At 38.3% G+C, this 17444-nt stretch overlaps 2 protein-coding genes across 6 annotated transcripts in view; one reads left to right on the top strand and one right to left on the bottom strand.

Moving 5' to 3' along the window:
* The window catches only part of PLEKHH2 (pleckstrin homology, MyTH4 and FERM domain containing H2), a 114695-nt gene that overhangs the window by 24443 nt on the left and 72808 nt on the right, over positions 1-17444 (top strand). For all 5 annotated transcript variants that reach the window (XR_009602535.3, XR_009602540.3, XR_013554623.2 and 2 more), the window contains exons 3-5: positions 5132-5194; positions 14792-14941; positions 16571-16654. Coding sequence is in view for 2 of the 5 variants with exons in the window: in XM_060607566.3 (XP_060463549.3) it covers positions 5132-5194; positions 14792-14941; positions 16571-16654 (297 nt within the window). In the remaining 3 variants the exon portion in view is untranslated. The remainder of the gene's footprint in view (positions 1-5131; positions 5195-14791; positions 14942-16570; positions 16655-17444) is intronic.
* C1GALT1C1L (C1GALT1 specific chaperone 1 like) lies at positions 1866-3653 on the bottom strand. Its single transcript, XM_081795119.1, is given in 9 exon segments — positions 1866-2104; positions 2107-2247; positions 2250-2411; positions 2414-2463; positions 2465-2653; positions 2901-2939; positions 2941-2970; positions 2972-3066; positions 3068-3653. Coding segments are annotated over 9 exon segments (828 nt in total). The 5' UTR covers positions 3131-3653; the 3' UTR covers positions 1866-2045.

Genomic DNA, 17444 nt, shown 5'->3' with positions numbered 1-17444 from the left:
TTCCCTGCCCCCACACCTGCATAACCTCTCTCATTATCAACATCCCCCACCAGACTGGTACCTTTGTTAAAATTGATGAATCTACATTTACACATTATAATAACCCAAAGTTCGTACATTCCATGGATTTGGACAAATGTCTAATGACATGTATCCATCACTAGGGTATCATACAGAGTATTTTCACTGCCCTGAAAAGCTCTTGTGCCCTGTTTATTCATCCTCCACCTCAGTTGCATCCTTTTCAGATTGGCTTCTTTCGTTGAATAATATGCATTTAAGTTTCCTCCATGTCTGCTCATGGCTTCATAGCTCATTTCCTTTTAGTGTTAAATAATGTCATTGTCTGGGTGTACTGTGGTTTATTTGTCCGTTCACCTACTGAAGGACATCTTGATTGCTTCCAAGTTTTAGCAGTTATGAGTAAAGCTGATGTGAACATCTGTATGCACGTTTTTGTGTTGACATAAGTTTTCAAGTCCTTTGGATAAATACCAAGAAGTGCGATTGCTAGATCATATGGTAAGAGTATGTTTAAGAGTATGGTAAGAGTTTTGTGAGAAACTGCCAAATTGTCTTCCAAAGTGGCTATACCATTTTGCATTCCCATGAGCAATGAATGAGAGTCCCTGTTTCTCCACATCCTCAGCTCCACATCCACTAGCATTTGGTGTTGTGAGTGTTCTGGATTTTGGCCACTTGAACAGGTATGTCAGTAATCTTTTTTTTTTTTTTTTCGCTAGCAAAATTTTACAGATCAGCAACTTGTTTGTGGGTTTTCCTGGCAACCTCAGCAATATTCAAAATTGAGCTTAAGTCTCCATGAGTGCAAAATTTTCCTTAAAAATACAACGTAGTTACACTGTAGAGGCGATGATTGTCAGCCCACTGCCAGTAGTGGAAGAATGTAGTGTTGGCGTGTACCTGCCAGTTGGTTTTTTTGTTTGTTTTGGTTTGTTTTGGTTTAAAGAATATCCTAGACTGGAGACAGTGCTTGTCCAGCTGCTTCTATGCAGTGCCATAGTCTATAACAGTAACTCAATAGAATGCTTTAAAAATTTTTTTTTCAACGTTTTTTATTTATTTTGGGGACAGAGAGAGACAGAGCATGAACGGGGGAGGGGCAGAGAGAGAGGGAGACACAGAATCCAAAGCAGGCTCCAGGCTCTGAGCCATCAGTCCAGAGCCTGACGCGGGACTCGAACTCACGGACCGCGAGATCGTGACCTGAGCTGAAGTCGGACGCTTAACCGACTGCGCCACCCAGGCGCCCCAATAGAATGCTTTTATTAAATTTTTTTTTTCAACGTTTTTTATTTATTTTTGGCACAGAGAGAGACAGAGCATGAACGGGGGAGGGGCAGAGAGAGAGGGAGACACAGAATCGGAAACAGGCTCCAGGCTCTGAGCCATCAGCCCAGAGCCTGACGCGGGGCTCGAACTCACAGACCGCGAGATCGTGACCTGGCTGAAGTCGGACGCTTAGCCGACTGCGCCACCCAGGCGCCCCAATAGAATGCTTTTAGACAACAGTACTTGCTTATTAAATGTTTGAAATATTTTCACAAAAATTAAAGATGATATGGGGTCCAGAGAATGCACTTAGGAAATATCTATTTATGTACCCAAATACTTGAAACCTTTTCTAGAAGTTAGATCCCTGCAATAAATGGTCTTTGGAATGCTGCTCTGGGGACAGGCAGTTAAATTAATACATATGGTGACAATGGAATGTTTCACACTTTTGTTATCCAATAGAAATATAATCTGAGACACATATGTAATTTAAAATTCTCTATTGAACAAATTAATAAAATGAAAAAGAATTTTATATTTTATTTAATGCAACATATTAAAATATTATTTCAATGTGAGTCAACATATAAAATTACTGGGATAGCTTATACTTTTTGTATTGGTTTTCAAATAATATGTGTATTATTGAATTAAGTGTGTATTTTACACTTACACATCTCAGTTCACACTTCAAGTGAATCCACATTTTAAGTGCTTTTGGACAGCACAATGCTATTATTCCTCAGCCGTCAGTCACTTTCTGAACCGTTTGGAGGCAAGAAGACCAGTGTGCTGTTGAAATAATGAATGCCCTGAGCCAGTGCATACCGTACATCATCACTATCATCTTTTTGGGTGTCAGTCCCTTAAAAGTAATAGCCATATCTGAACAGCAGCCTTGTACCACTTCCTAAGGATTATTACACATGGTCTCTTCAATAAGATGTGCATTGGTTTTGTATTAAATACAACTCTTCCTTCAGAATCCTCTGCATTTTCTGCAAGAATTCCAGCTTATTTAAGGCCAGCTGCCACCTGCATATCTTCAGATAACTCCCAAATGACACTTCAATCTGCACACTTCTCAGGCTTACTGAAGAGGCTGTCTTTCAGATTCTATACTTGACAATTTCTCCTTCCACGGTCACGTATTGGAGCTTGCCAAGTTATAGTGTGGCCCAGATAGAAAGGTTGTGATAAAGCCCCGGTACACAGAAAACACGGTGAATTGTCAAAAACAGCAAATGTAGTGGGACGTGTAGGAAAGAACCAGTTGTAGTTGTCACTGTGCTTTTCAAAGACATATTTGTAAGTTGTCCTCATCTGTATCCACAGGTCACTTTTTAAAAGATTTATTTATTTATTTATTTATTTTGAGAAAAAGAGAGAGAGTGCGAGCAGGGGAGGGGCAGAGAGAGAGGGAAAGAGAGAATCTTAAGCACGCTCCGCGCCGCCAGCATGAAGCCCAAGGAGGGGGAGAGGGGGACTTGATCCCACAAACCCAGATCATGACCTGCGCTGAAATCAAGAATCCATCACTTAACCCACCGAGCCATCCAGGTGCCCCTCCACGTGTCACTTTTAAAAATATTAAACAACCTAACAATCTATCATTTTTAGGACTGTAGGGCTCTGCTTTGTCAGTGTTTGGCCCAAGTCTCTTTCAATAATGCTCATCTTGGATTGTCCAAGGCTGATACAGTCAACACGGATACTGTTCTTAATATCCACGCGTTGCGCTTCTGAAATATTTAAGAAATCTTTTCTTTTTTGGGGGGCGGAGGTAATGGTGATCAGGGTCTTTACCTCTGTGTTGAATGTTACCTGGCCACATAGTTGTCAAACACAGTAAATGCTCCCAGCAGCATACTGGTTTAAAAACAAACAAAAAAAGACACACCCTTGTAAGGGTTAAATTGTAGTGTAGGGCTAACGCTTAGCTTGAAAAATAACAGCTTTGTGTTGACCCTGAAGGTTAAGAGATAACAGCCTTGCTTTGCTCTTGTAAACTACGCCTCATACTCTTGTAAATTAGGTTTCACCAATTAAGGAAACAAAAGTTCAAAGAAAAGAGCATCAGAGGCAGGGTCAAGGAGATCCACTGGTTGCAACTTAGAGGCAGAAAGTCTAAAATAAACACCTCATTAGGCAACTGTTTCTAACTCATCTGGTAACTGTTTCTTTGTTCTGTTCCCAGGTGATGATAAAACGATGTGATCGGTTATAAAAACTCTGTACCCCGGCTGTTCGAGGCCGCACTCTTATCAAGAGTGTTGGTCCCGATCGGTCGGCCTTGCCTCTCATTGTAATAAACTTTGTTGTGACTGTCACTGGTGTCCATAGCATTCTGTTTCAGGAGTCGTATGGATGCAACACCCTGGACCGGGTCCCTGCAGCCCACCCAGTCTGAGGCTAGGGTCGCCCTCCCAGCTGGGACACTCTAGCCATGAGAAGCCGCTTCTCTGTGGTTCTGAGAAGTGGGTGGGGCTGGAGCTAGGCGTCAGCTGTTGGGGCGGGACCGGGGTGCTGGGGTTTGAGGTGCGCTGGAAGTTCTGGAACACCAAGCCACAATGAAACTGAGAATGAGCAAATATCGAGGGACAGACAGCTATAATGTTGACCATATTTCAGCACTCAGAAAAAAAGAATTTAAAATTGAATTTTATGTCACAGTTGTGTATTCACTACCTAGTACCCATTTTTTATGTTAGTTTGCACTGGGTCCTTTTTAAGGCTTTTCTTTATTTTACTTATAGTAGTCATTTGAGTAATTTACTTTAAATCTCCAAGCTTCCCCCCCCCCCTTTTTTTTTAATTGAAATTTTAGTTAACATACAGTGCATATTGGTTTCGGAGTAGAATTCGGTGATTCATCACTTACCTAGACACCCAGTGCTCATCCCAACAAGTGCCCTAACTATCCACCACCCATTTAGCCTATCTCCCACTCACCTCCCCTCCAGCAACCCTCAGTTTGTTCTCTGTCGTTAAGAGTCTCTTGCAATTTGTTAAATCTCTGAACTTTTTATTTTCTACAGAACTTTAAAAAAAATATGGAGATTTTTTTTTTGATTCTTTGTGCTCTACACTTTGGTGGATGTGCGTGTGTGTGCTAACATGAGTCTCTTCTGTACTCTACAATGTATGAGAGTTAAAACTAGCTAGAGTTTTTTGGGGGTGCCCTAGGTGGCTCAGTCAGTTAAGCATCTGACTCTTGGTTTCAGTTCGGGTCATGATCTCAGCTTCATGAGTTCAAGCTCTGCATCTGGCTTGTGCTGGCAGTGCAGAGCCTGCTTGGGATTATCTCTCTCTCCCTTTCTCTCTGCCTGTCCCCTGCTCGTGCTATCTCTGTCTCTCTCAAAATAAACAAATTAATTTAAAAAAAAACCCCAAAAAACAGAGTTTCTACTTAAACATGCCACCTACAGAGCTTGTGAGAATATACCACTTTCTGATATCATTGTGACTTTTCGATCAACAAATCAAATATGATATTTGAGGTCTCACTATTCTCTTAGATTTAAATTACTGTTCTTAATATGTGTTGACCAGTAATTCATAAGTCAATGAAGAAAATCCTATGGATGAGCACTCATGTAGTATAGATTGCATTGTACTAAAAGTATGAAACATTTGGTATGTTATTTGGTTAATTTTTAAATTTTTAAATATGCACTGAAAGAGGCCTCAATGTGATAAATTGTATGTCATTCATATCCATTAAACTACTTTAAATATTCTTAAAAGAATTTTATGACATTGCAAGATTTTTTAAGTCCCTTTCAAAAGAGAAATATGAATTTTTAGATTTTCTCTGTTTTTCCTCACTTTACAGATGCAACAGCTTGAGAGACAAGTTATTGATGCTGAGCGTCAAGCAGAAAAAGCTTTCCAACAGGTAGGGTATAATTCTAGTTAAATTTTTGTCTCTCTACCAATATAAACCTTGTTTTGCCCAAAAGAGTCCTCAAAATAGTCTTTAACCCTTCTCTACATCTTATCTCTTTGACTGTTCTGTGAGCTGGATCCAGAGAGAAAATGGAGAGTCTAACGTTATTTTGCCCCTTAACAGAGTTCCAAAGGATAAAAATGCGTCCATTAGGAAGTCTTCTTTCCCGGAAAAACCAAATATGACTTTCAAGGCAGTCGTAACCATAATGAAGTTTTAAATATAAATATGTTCATAGCAGTTTCTTTGATAGAAATAAAGAGTTGGAAATAATATGAATGCCATATTACAAGAGAATGAATAAGTGAACTGTATTCATTCCATGAAATAGTAAACAACCATTACAAATAATTATTACAGGGGCACCTGTGTGTCTCAGCTGGTTAAGCATCTGACTCTTGATCTCAGCTCAGGTCATGATCTCACAGTTTGTGGGTTCAAGCCCCACATCAGGCTCTGCGCTGATGGCATGAAGCCTGCTTGGGATTCTCTCTCTTCTTCTCTCTGCCCCTCACCTATGTGTGTGTGTGCACACGTGCTCTCCCTCTCAAAATAAATAAATAAACACTAAAAAATAATTATTACAAAAGACATACTAATATAGAAAAATGCTTAGAGTTATATTAGGAAAATATGAACACAAATTTTTACTTAGTATGTTAATAGGTATTTGGGAGAAAAGTCAAACCTTTGATAAGTCACTTTAGTCCTGTCTGGGCCTTGCCAACATTAAAATGAGTGTTTTCAGTGAGCTCACCAAGTGAGCCTTAAAGTTTGTCTAATGAGTCTCAATCCATAGCTTCACATTTTATGAAAAGATCCTTGTCAAGTTCAGGCAAGTCAGGATTTTCAAAATTATTATTTTTTTCTAGGAAGTATATATTTAATTTCTTATACATGTTCTGAATTTGTCATGTTTCTTCCCAAACGTAAGTACTACCAAATCTTGTTTTCACCTAAAAGATTTAATCTTGTATAGTAGATTGATTTAGTGACCTGATAAATTTCTAAATAAACCCAGTCTAACCTAACCCTTGATTTTCTTTAATTAGTTATACTCAGGGGCGCCTGGGTGGTTCAGTCATTTGGCCATCTGACTCTTGATTTTGGCTCAGGTCATGATCTCACAGTTTGTGAGTTCAAGCTCCACATTGGGCTCCACAGTGTGGAGCCTGCTTGGAATTCTCTCTCTCACTCTCTCCCTGGCCCTTTGTCTCTCTGTCTCTCAAAATAAATTTTTTTTTAACTTTTTTTTTTAACGTTTATTTATTTTTGAGACAGAGAGAGACAGAGCATGAACAGGGGAGCGGCAGAGAGAGAGGGAGACACAGAATCTGAAACAGGCTCCAGGCTCTGAGCTGTCAGCACAGAGCCCGACGCGGGGCTCGAACTCACGGACTGTGAGATCATGACCTGAGCCGAAGTCAGACACTAAACCGACCAAGCCACCCAGGCGCCCCTCTCAAAATAAATTTTTAAAAATACTTACACTGAAAAGAAATTCCTAAAATTTTACTATGACAAATTTCAACTAGTGCAAGAGTAGAGAAAATAGTATAATGAACCCCCATCACCAGCGTTAACAATTAGTCAACTCAAGGCTAATCTATACCTCCATCCACTTTATTCTTCTCAACCCCCACACCAAGTTATTTTGAAACAAATTCTAGACATCATATTATTTCACCCATGAGTATATCAGCAACTAATCTAAAAATAAAGACTTAAAATCACAAGTATAGTACCATCATCACACCAGTAATTATTTAAAACCTCAAATTTAGGTATTGGTAGAAGTATGAGTAGTAATGGTAAGGATTGATGCTGTGCTTGGTTTTTTATATTGTTTAGCTGGTAAGACCGAATGGTAATATCTCCATTTATAGCTATAAAAATCCAATAGTTACCAGTAAACTCATAAAAGGTCACTTACATTCTATGTTTATGTCACTGTCTGTCATTCTGTACTAAATGTCTTCGTCTTTTTCTATTGGAGGCTCTGTATGTATATGTACCTGTTTAGCCCGACACCCTACAGCACACATTTGGCAGTTTGTCTTCTTCTCTCTCTTGTCTTTCTCTTTACCTCCGTTTCTGACTTTGGCCTTTCTTGGTGACATCTCTCTTTACCTGTATATCCATGCTTGTCTTTCTGTCTGTTCTTCCCTATCTTTCCCTTCCCTTTCTTTCCTTTAACACCTCATAGTATAGGAAAAATAGAAGGAAACCGAGGATGGTTTTGTCTTGCCTTTTCTTAAATTAAAATTCTTAATTCATATGTGCAGCATAATTGTTTAGCTCTGAAAATTTAAGTATTTTTATTTGTGATTTTTGGGGTTTTCTTCTATGATTCACTAGATCTTAAGAGCAAAAAAAAAAAAAAAAAAAAAAAAGAATCCCCATTCCCAATTTAAGGGAAGCAAGCCATGGCTGTTTGTAACCATTAGGGCCCAATCACTGATCTTCATAAACTAACAGGAAGAATTTCTTATTTGAAGTTGTCCTTTGAGGATATCACGTATAAAGTTATTTAATTCTGTGTGCTATATTTTACAGCAAAAAGACACTGTGATTGGCTAAATGGCCTTAAATCAAACCTCTCCTCCCGTAAAGAGTGAGAATTGCAAATCTCCCAAAATTTCTATGTAATTTAGCAAAATCTGTAGGTATCTGTATACTTATATTACACTATATATTATTGTATATTATACATATTATACATTGTATGTTATACATTATATAAATTACATATTATACATTCTGTACATCACACATTATACATCATATTACATACATAATGATTCTAAAAGTTTATAGGAAATACAAACAGAGAGCAAATAAATCTCATGCACTGATTATATTACCTTTCTTTCTCAAGGCTAAGTAAATGTTATTAATGTAGAGTAACTGAATCCTTTGCTATCTTTAACAGTTTCCATAGGACTGTGCCCTATCTGCTGTTTACGTTGCTTAAATTCAGCTTGTCCTTTGTCATTTAGTGAGATCCTAAGACTTAAACTGTATTTATGTTAACCAAAAAGGAACATTTCACTGCTAAAAGCAGTAGTTGGCTAAACCAGCTCAACTCTGCACCTTAGTGGTGTTCATTTTCCCTCTTGTTTTTAATGACTGGCATTACTTTACCTGTGCAACCCTTAAATAAGTTGGCTATAGAAAAGAAATCATACATTTTTCCAAGAGAAATCTTGGCAATCTTTATTCTTAATACTGTAGCACCTTTTCATTGTAGTTGTTTAAAGTTTTGAAAGCAGAATGTGTAAATCTTATTGTACTTGTATTTCTGGGAGATGGATAAACAGCAAATTGCACATGTGGGAGACACTGATACAGAGGATTCATTCTCAAGTATATGATTAGGTGTATATTCCAATCTATTATACCAGTTTATGCTAACCAGTAAGGGGCACATAATTTCCCCCATAGAAATTTGTGTTGTCATTCTGTCCTTCTGGTCTCAGTTCCTTCCCTGTGTTTGATGCAGACCTGGTAGGACCTGGATTTTAAATTCCCTCTTGGGGCTCCTGGGTGGCTCATTCAGTTAAGCATCTGACTTTAACTCAGGTCACGATCTCATGGTTTGTGAGTTCGAGTTCTACATCAGGCTGTCAGCTCAGAGCACACTTTGGATCCTCTGGCACCTTCTCTCTCTGCCCCTCCCCTGCTCATACACGCTCGCTCTCTCTCTCTCAAAGATAAACGTAAAAACATTTTTTAAAAATTCCCTCTGGCCATTCTAATATGCAGGCTAATATGCCTTTCTGTAAAGTTGGTTCTTAATAAATGATTACTACTCATTCACGCTCATCTATGGGACCTTATAATGATTTGCTTCATTACGTGGAAACATACTTTATCCAGTGCTATTCCTTTTCACCTTCCATGAGAATGGTTCTGGCCTCACTGCATAAATTCTAGAGCACTATCGCCAAAATAATTGTGTTTAAAATGTGATTGGGGGGCACCTGGGTGACCCAATCGGCTGAATGTCCGACTTTGGTTCATAATCTCATGGTTCGCTGCTGTCAGGTTGTCCGCGCAGAGCCTGCTTCGGATCCTCTGTCCCCCTCTCTCTGCCCCTCTCCCACTTGTGCTCCCCCCTCCAAAAAGATATGATTAGAATAATTGTTTAATTTGCAGTAAATTTTGAATAACTGGTAAACAGTCTGAGATTCAAAATGCCCTTATAATTCCTTTCTTCATTCTATGTTGGAATGATCAGGTATTTTTGTCATGCCATTGCAACATATATATAGAAAGAGAAACTTTCAACCTCCACTCAAAAATACAGTCACATCTTAATTATCTGTAGTGGGGTAGGGAGGGATGAGGTTAGAACAGGGAAGAAGGAAAGAGTAGCGTAGGTAATTACAACAGGAACAGTATTTGCAGCTCCTGCTTTCTTCAGGGTGGGCAGGAAAATGAAAAACAGCATTAGGAGTCGTGTCAGTGTACCCAATACTACCCTCAAGGTTTGACGATTCACCAGAAGGACTCACAGAACCCAGAAAAGTCGTTATACTCATGGTTATGATTTATTACAGTGAAAGGATATAGAGTAAAATCAGCAAAGGAAAAATACACGTAGAGCAGAGTCCAGGAGAAACCAGGTATGAGTTTCCAGTTGTCCTCTCCCAGTGGAGTTACACAGGGGTGCACTTGATTCCCGTCAATGATATGTGACAACGTGCAAAACATTGCCAACCAGGGAAGCTCACCTGAGCCTTGGTATCCAGAATTTTTATTGCCCTGGCAGTGGGGATGGGGTGGTAGTGGTGGTGTCAGTCTTGTAGACATGGAATGCATGCAAGACTGACCTTAGCTACTCAGAATCCATCGCTGCACAGGTCAAACTGATACAATGTAGCCCAGGACCCTGGGTGAGTGGGGAAAAAAAAAAAAAAAAAAAAGGTATTCACCTTAAATCACATTGTTGACATAAAATATCTGGTGTGGTCCAATATCTCAGGTATGTAGAGTCTTATCAGGCAGGATATTACCAGGTCTCAGAGGTTATTTTTTCCAGGAGCTAATCAAGGACCAGTTCTTTTTTGGGAATGTGCAAGGTTTGAATACCCCAAGTCTGCTGAGTTAACCCTTTACTGCAAAATAGCTCAGGGACCTCAGAAGAAATAAAGGCTTTGGGATAATGGCTGAGGAATGTGCTGAGATGTGTGGATGCAACCAGAGGCTCTCCTGGAAGAAAAGGAGAAAGGTAGCCTAAAGTGCAAAGCATTCTTCACCAGAGGATATCCACATATAAGTAATTGCAAGAGTTTCTTTAGCGAACAATTTGAATTTGCAGATGTTTGTTATTGGCCAGTCTCTGAGTAGTTAAAATTCTTACATGGTTCAGGTTAAATGAATGGAAAAAGAACTGGGCTATTTTCTGTGTACTTGTAGTGAGTTATTTTTAAAGGCTGCTTGGGGGGCGCCTGGGTGGCTCAGTCGGTTAAGTGTCGACTTCAGCTCAGGTCGTGATCTCGAGGTCGTGATCTCGAGGTCCGTGAGTTCAAGCCCCGAGTCAGGCTTTGTGCTGACTGCTCAGAGCCTGGAGCCTGTTTCAGATTCTGTGTCTCCCTCTCTCTCTGACCCTCCCCCATTCATGCTCTGTCTCAAAAATAAATAAACGTTAAAAAAAAAAATTAAAAAAAAAAATAAAGGCTGCTTGGTTTTTCTGTAGGCCTCTTATCTTTTCGGAAGACCTATTATTCATACTAATTACCAAGGAAGGTTAGTAAATCCTGAAGAACTTGATCCTAACAAGACCACTTGGCAAGTCGGTTGCCTGTAACTACTTTGTGATCCTTCTCCCTAAGAGGTTTTGCCATTTTTGTCAGTATTTTTCTTGCTTAGAGAAGTTTTGTTTATCTAAAAGTAATGGTTGAATTAAACAGTTGCACATGGCAAAGATTCATCTAAGGAGCTCTAACTGTAGAATTCATTCATAAAATGAGAACACTTTTCAAACTGGACATATTTTTCAGGGGATAAGAGCACTCCCAAATCAGTTTTCTAGGACTGTAGACCTTTCCTAAGCAATATTAGGACAATTTTATTTTTATTTATTAATTTTTTTTCAATGTTTGTTTATTTTTAAGAGACAGAGAGAGACAGAGCATGAGTTGGGGAGGGGCAGAGAGAGAGGGAGACAGAATCCAAAGCAGGCTCCAGGCTCTGAACTGTCAGCACAGAGCCCGATGTGGGGCTTGAACTCAGGAACTGCAAGATCTTGACCTGAGCTGAAATCGGACACCTAACCAACTGAGCCACACAGGCACGTCTTATTTTTATTCTTTTAAGTTTATTTTTATTTATTTTGAGAGAGACTGAGACAGAGCGAGTGGGGGAGGGTCAGAGAGAGAAGAAACAGAGAATCCCAAGCACGTTCCCTGCTGCCAGCACAGAGCCCAATGTGGGACTTGAACTCACGAAACTGCAAGATCATGACCTGAACCAAAACCAAGAGCCGGTTGCTCAACCGACTGAGCCACCCAGGCACCCCAATATTAGGGCAATTTTATGTGGCAGTCCAATGTTTGTAGGGTAGCTTGCTCCAACTTAATAAAAGGAGACTATAGGTATAGATCTGGTGATAGTTATTTATATTCTTGTTCAGAGTCTTCAGCTTTTCTTGAGGTTTGTAGGAGCAGAACAATTCCTTCCCTTCTAGTTTCTTTGCCTTGTCTAATAATTAAATTGACATAAGACAGATTAACAGGAGTAAAACAAGTTTAATTTCATACATATGGGAGCTCCCTAAAAATATGAGACTCCAAAGAAGTGACCAAAGCAGGCAACTTTTATACCTTTTAGACAGGAAGGCAATCCATTTATGAAGAATTGACAAGACAAGGGGGTTTGGGCTTAGAGTAGTAAATTAGTGAAGAAGTAACAAGGTCTGTTTATACAGCCTTCTCAGGCCTTAAATTCCCTATCTCTGGTGATAAGGATGCCTTCTTCCCTCCTGGTAGAGGAGGGGGACATTTCCTGCTTTCAGGGGGACAAAGGAGTGTCAGAGTGTTTTTACACCAGCTGTTTCTCGGGTAACTTTAATTCAAAATAATCCAGATGCCAAAGCAGCACATTTTGGCGAGCCAATTCTGCCCCCTGTCAGGTTTATCATCTATTCCTCTGTCCCTGAACTACCATTTGGACTTGGTCTCTGCTCTTCTCTGCTTCGACAGCTGTCGAGCTCCCTGTGTGGAACTGGCTGTGCCATCTTAAGAATGTTTCTTCGTATTTACTATCCAGCCCATGTCCTCCTCTGGCTTTTTCATGATAACATCTCTGATGTAGACCTTTGTCCTTGACCTTTTGGTCTGCTCTTCCTGCAGAAAGCCTGCTATATTACGTTAAAAATATAAATCTTAAGGTAACTTAAAATTATCACTTGGATAGTGGAATACAGGTTTTGTCTCCTATTTTGTGTTTTTATTTTTTTAATGTTTATTTCTTTATTTTGAGGGAAAGAGGGAGCATGCAAGCAGGGGAAGGGCAGAGAGAAAGAATCCCAAGCCGACTCCGCGCTGTCTGTGCAGAGCCCGACTTGGGGCTCGAACTCAATGACTGTGAGATCATGACCTGGGCCAAAATCAACAGTCGGATGCTTAACTGACTGAGCTACCCAGGTGCCCCTCTTTTATTTTTTAAATCTACTTTTATTTTTATAGTTTTCAGATATCTGGGTGGTATTTAAGTAGGACACATTTGGCATTACAGTTGAATTTATAATTCTGCAGTGAACCCACAGATGAAACCTTGTATTTATGGTTAAAAACAAAACTAATCTTAACACCCTCCTTCTAGAAGCCCTCATCAGTCAAGTATTTTTGAATGTTAAGTGGATTCATCATGATCTTTCAGATGTGTTTTTAATAGTTTAAGATTTTTTCATCTAAATTATCATTGTTAATTTCTCAAATGCTTTTGCATATTTTTCTTCTTTGCCTCCTGCAATCTAAACAAAAATTATAAAAATTACATTCTTACCTATTCTTAGCACATGGAATAAAAGTCTTAATCTACAGTGCTCAGTACTTTATTTTCTTTCTTACTATCATTAATATCTCACACATTCCTTCTAAGATTTCATATGCCCAGATGTGTTTTGCAACAGATCCAAGCAGAAATCAGTGCATCTTAGATATTAAAATTAAGGCTTAACTCAACCCTGGGTCACACACCAGTCTCTTTGTCTTGCTGTATTTTTTCCCATTGCCTTTATCACCTTGTATAACGTACTGTATGATTTTTACATTTTATTATATTTGTGATCTGTCTTATTCACTAGAATGTAATTTCTATGCAGAGATTTTATTCACTGATATCTTCCCAGGGCCCGGCACTTGGCTGCTATCCACTGAATGTTTGTTAAGTGAATGAATCAATAAACCCTCACTGAATGCACTCTCCTACCTGTATCTTGATTCTCATAGTTTTTTAAATTTTTTGTGATTCCATCATTTGAAGCTTTCAAGTTCTTTTATTTTCCTTTTCCTTTCCATCATGTATGTGTTTCTTTTTCACCTAAGTTCAGTTTGTTTCCCCCAAATGTGCTATTATACAAGGTCATCCAATCCGATCGTCTCTCACTACTCACCTTCTTTATATTCTTGCTTCACTTAAAATTTGAAAAATTGAAGGCTGCAAACTTTCTGATTCTATACTCACATGAAATGCCTTGAATATTATCATTGTTCTAGTAAACATGTACATTACTTTAGACGATAGCAATATTCTGAGACTCTCTTATGTGCCCTTGTGTACCTCAAAGGTAACACCACTTGGTAAAATGGTCTTCAGACTTTATAATTATTAAATACGTTAAATTGTGCTGTTCAATATTTTGTTTTATGATGATACCTTTTAGGAATCTATTTAATGTTAACATAAAAATTTCATGCATAATACCCTATGACCCAACAATTGCACTACTAGGCATTTATCCACGGGATACAGGTGTGCTGTTTCGAAGGGACACATGCACCCCCATATTTATAGCAGCACTATCAACAATAGCCAAAGTATGGAAAGAGCCCAAATGTCCATCGATGGATGAATGGATAAAGGAGATGTGGTATATATAGACAATGGAGTATTACTCCGCAATCAAAAAGAATAAAATCTTGCCATTTGCAACTACATGGATGGAACTAGAGGGTATTATGCTAAGTGAGATGAGTCAGTCAGAGAAAGACAAAAATCATATGACTTCACTCATATGAGGACTTTAAGACACAGAACAGATGAACATAAGGGAAGGGAAGCAAAAATAATATAAAAACAGGGAGGGGGACAAAACAGAAGAGACTCATAAATATGGAGAACAAACTCCATATGGAGTGGAGGGGCTGTGGGAGGGGGGATGGGCTAAATGGGTAGGGGCACTAAGGAATCTACTCCTGAAATCATTGTTTTGCTATATGCTAATTTGGATGTAAATTTTAAAAAATAAAAAATAAAATTAAAAAATATATATCTAAAAAATTAAATGCATAACATTAATTTTCTATCCTCTAAATTTAGGTACAAGTTATGGAAGAGAAATTAAAAGCAGCTAATATTCAAACCAGTGAATCAGAGACAAGGTTGTATAAAAAGTGTCAAGATCTGGAGACCCTAATACAGGAAAAAGATGACATTATTCAAAACTTGGAATTGCAACTTGAGGAACAGGTTGGGAAGAATTTGATCATTACAGTCTAAATACATGCATTTTAAATGCATTCTTACAGAGGTTAAAGAGAGAGAGAGAGCCCATACTTCTGAATTTGGGTCAGAAATCTCACTTATTTGGTCAATTCATGGAGTCTAATCACATTTGTTGGTGAAAGGTACAAGTAAAATGGCATTCTCTTTAAGTCTGGGTGATTCCAAGGCCATATCTAACACTTTTTGGATGTGACTGTGCTCCTTAACATTCAAACTTTAGACTTTTAACTTGAAAACACTTGGTTAGCAGCAGGTATTTCTGTCTGTGAAATGTTTGAAATAGATGTTTGCCTTAACATTTTTAGGGTGTTGGAAATATTTATGGAACATTGTATTTTAAATGTATGTTTGATGCTAATCCTTCTGTTTAAAAATGTGCATACTGTTTTAAATTTTTTTTTTAATGTTTTATTTATTTTTGAGACAGAGAGAGACAGAGCATGAACGGGGGAGGGGCAGAGAGAGAGGGAGACACAGAATCGGAAGCAGGCTCCAGGCTCTGAGCCATCAGCCCAGAGCCCGACGCGGGGCTCAAACTCACGGACCGCGAGATCGTGACCTGAGCTGAAGTCGGCCGCTTAACCGACTGAGCCACCCAGGCGCCCCATGTGCATACTGTTTTAAACCACTTTATTGAGATTAAGTATAGTTTCTAGTTTATTTTAAACTTTTATTAAGAAAAAAAATTGCATTGAGATAATTTGTTTAGGGGCACCTGGGTGGCTCAGTTGGTTAAGCGCCTGACTCTTGATTTTGGCTCAGGTCATGATCCCAGGGTCATGGGATCAAGCCCCATGACAGGCTCCTCAGTGAGCATGGAGCCTGCTTAAGATTCTCTCTCTCCCCCTGCTTCTCCCTACCCCCTCTAAAAGATAAAAAATAAAGGGTTATTTGCTTACATCATCATTTAGCATCATTTAAATATGACCACTATGAAATTATTAAGTACTTTAAATTGTTTTTTATCTTAACCATTTATTTTCATTTCTCTGGGGATCAGTACTTGTTTAGCTCAGTGGTTTTTAACTTTTCACCACGTCCCACCTCCCACCCACTGTGATTTATATGACAGTCATATTCTTGTAATTTTATGACCATAACCAGATTTTAAGGTTGGTAAATGTGAGCTAGAGTTTTTTTCTTTCATTTTTTTTCTGGGTCTTTTAAAACTGTATTAAAAAAAAAAAACAAATAAAAACTTGCATTTGAGGGGAAAACAAACCATGCTCCAGGGGAGAGTCTAATTTTCCTCTCCCTAGCCTGGTTGATTGCTATCCCACTGTTATAAACCCTAGACCATTTACAGAAATCGTTTACTTTATTGATAAATTCAGTGGATGGATTTCAATATATGATCTTTCAGAGAAAGCAGTTGTTAAAACTAATAATATTTGCATATGCCTTTGTGTTTGTTATTATATCTGCTGGACAATTGTTTTATTTTTTACTCTATTTGAAGTATTTTATTGTATATTGAAGGTCAGTGTGTTAACTTGGTAACAGGTTTTAAGTGAATTTGTCTATCATATTTATGATGTAAAATTTCCAGATCACTGAGCCTATGTTTGAACTAAACTGCTAATGTTATTTCAGAAACAAATAAGGATACAAGAAGCTAAAATAATAGAAGAGAAAGCAGCTAAGATCAAAGAATGGGTAACACTTAAATTAAATGAGGTATTTATTGCTATATCTTGCCTTTTCTTTACCTTTTACTTCTTTTGAATAGATAAGTCATCAGAATATCTGATCATTCTGAATGAAACAAAATTCTGATCAGTTGGTGGTGCTGCTGTCTTTTGGTAAACATGAGACAGGTAGCTTTTATTTTCATGTCCAATGTATTTCTAAAATTAAAAATATTGCTAGGCTCGTAGTAAACAGTTTAAGTAGCCCCATTCTAACTAGTTGATTTTAGTTCTAATTAGTTAATTTTAAATAGTTATAGAACATATGTGTGTATATCATAAAATTAATGTGTTCAGTATCATCTTGAGAAGAACGCATTAGTTTATATGGCACATTAAATGCTGAAATAATTTGGTTTAAAATAATTTTACAGTGGGAAAGGCATGGGGGTGAAAATATTTGAAACTCTCAGCTTTAGGGGCACCTGGGTGGCTCAGTCAGTTGAGCATCTGTCTCTTGATTTTGGCTCAGGTCATGATCTCAGGGTCGTGGGATTGAGCCCCTTGTTGGACTGCTGATCATGGAGCCTGCTTGAGATTTTCTGCCCCTGTCTCCTGCTTGCGCTCTCTAAAAAAAAAAAAAAAAAGTCATAGTTCTGGAAAAAATAAATATTAAAGCCATGATTATCTAGGTTGATAACTATGCTGATAAATTCATCTGATATTTTCTCATCATTTCTTTCGTATTTTGCTTACATGTAATTAGGTAGTAACATTTAAAAAAATCATAATTTATTAGTACATTTTAGAAATGTTATTCCTGTATAAAAGAATACAAT

The sequence above is a fragment of the Panthera onca genome, chromosome A3 (assembly GCF_046562875.1).
Source record: "Panthera onca isolate mPanOnc1 chromosome A3, mPanOnc1 haplotype 2, whole genome shotgun sequence".
In the NCBI taxonomy this organism is placed as follows: Eukaryota; Metazoa; Chordata; class Mammalia; order Carnivora; family Felidae; genus Panthera; species Panthera onca.
This window is presented reverse-complemented; position numbering and strand designations above follow the sequence as displayed.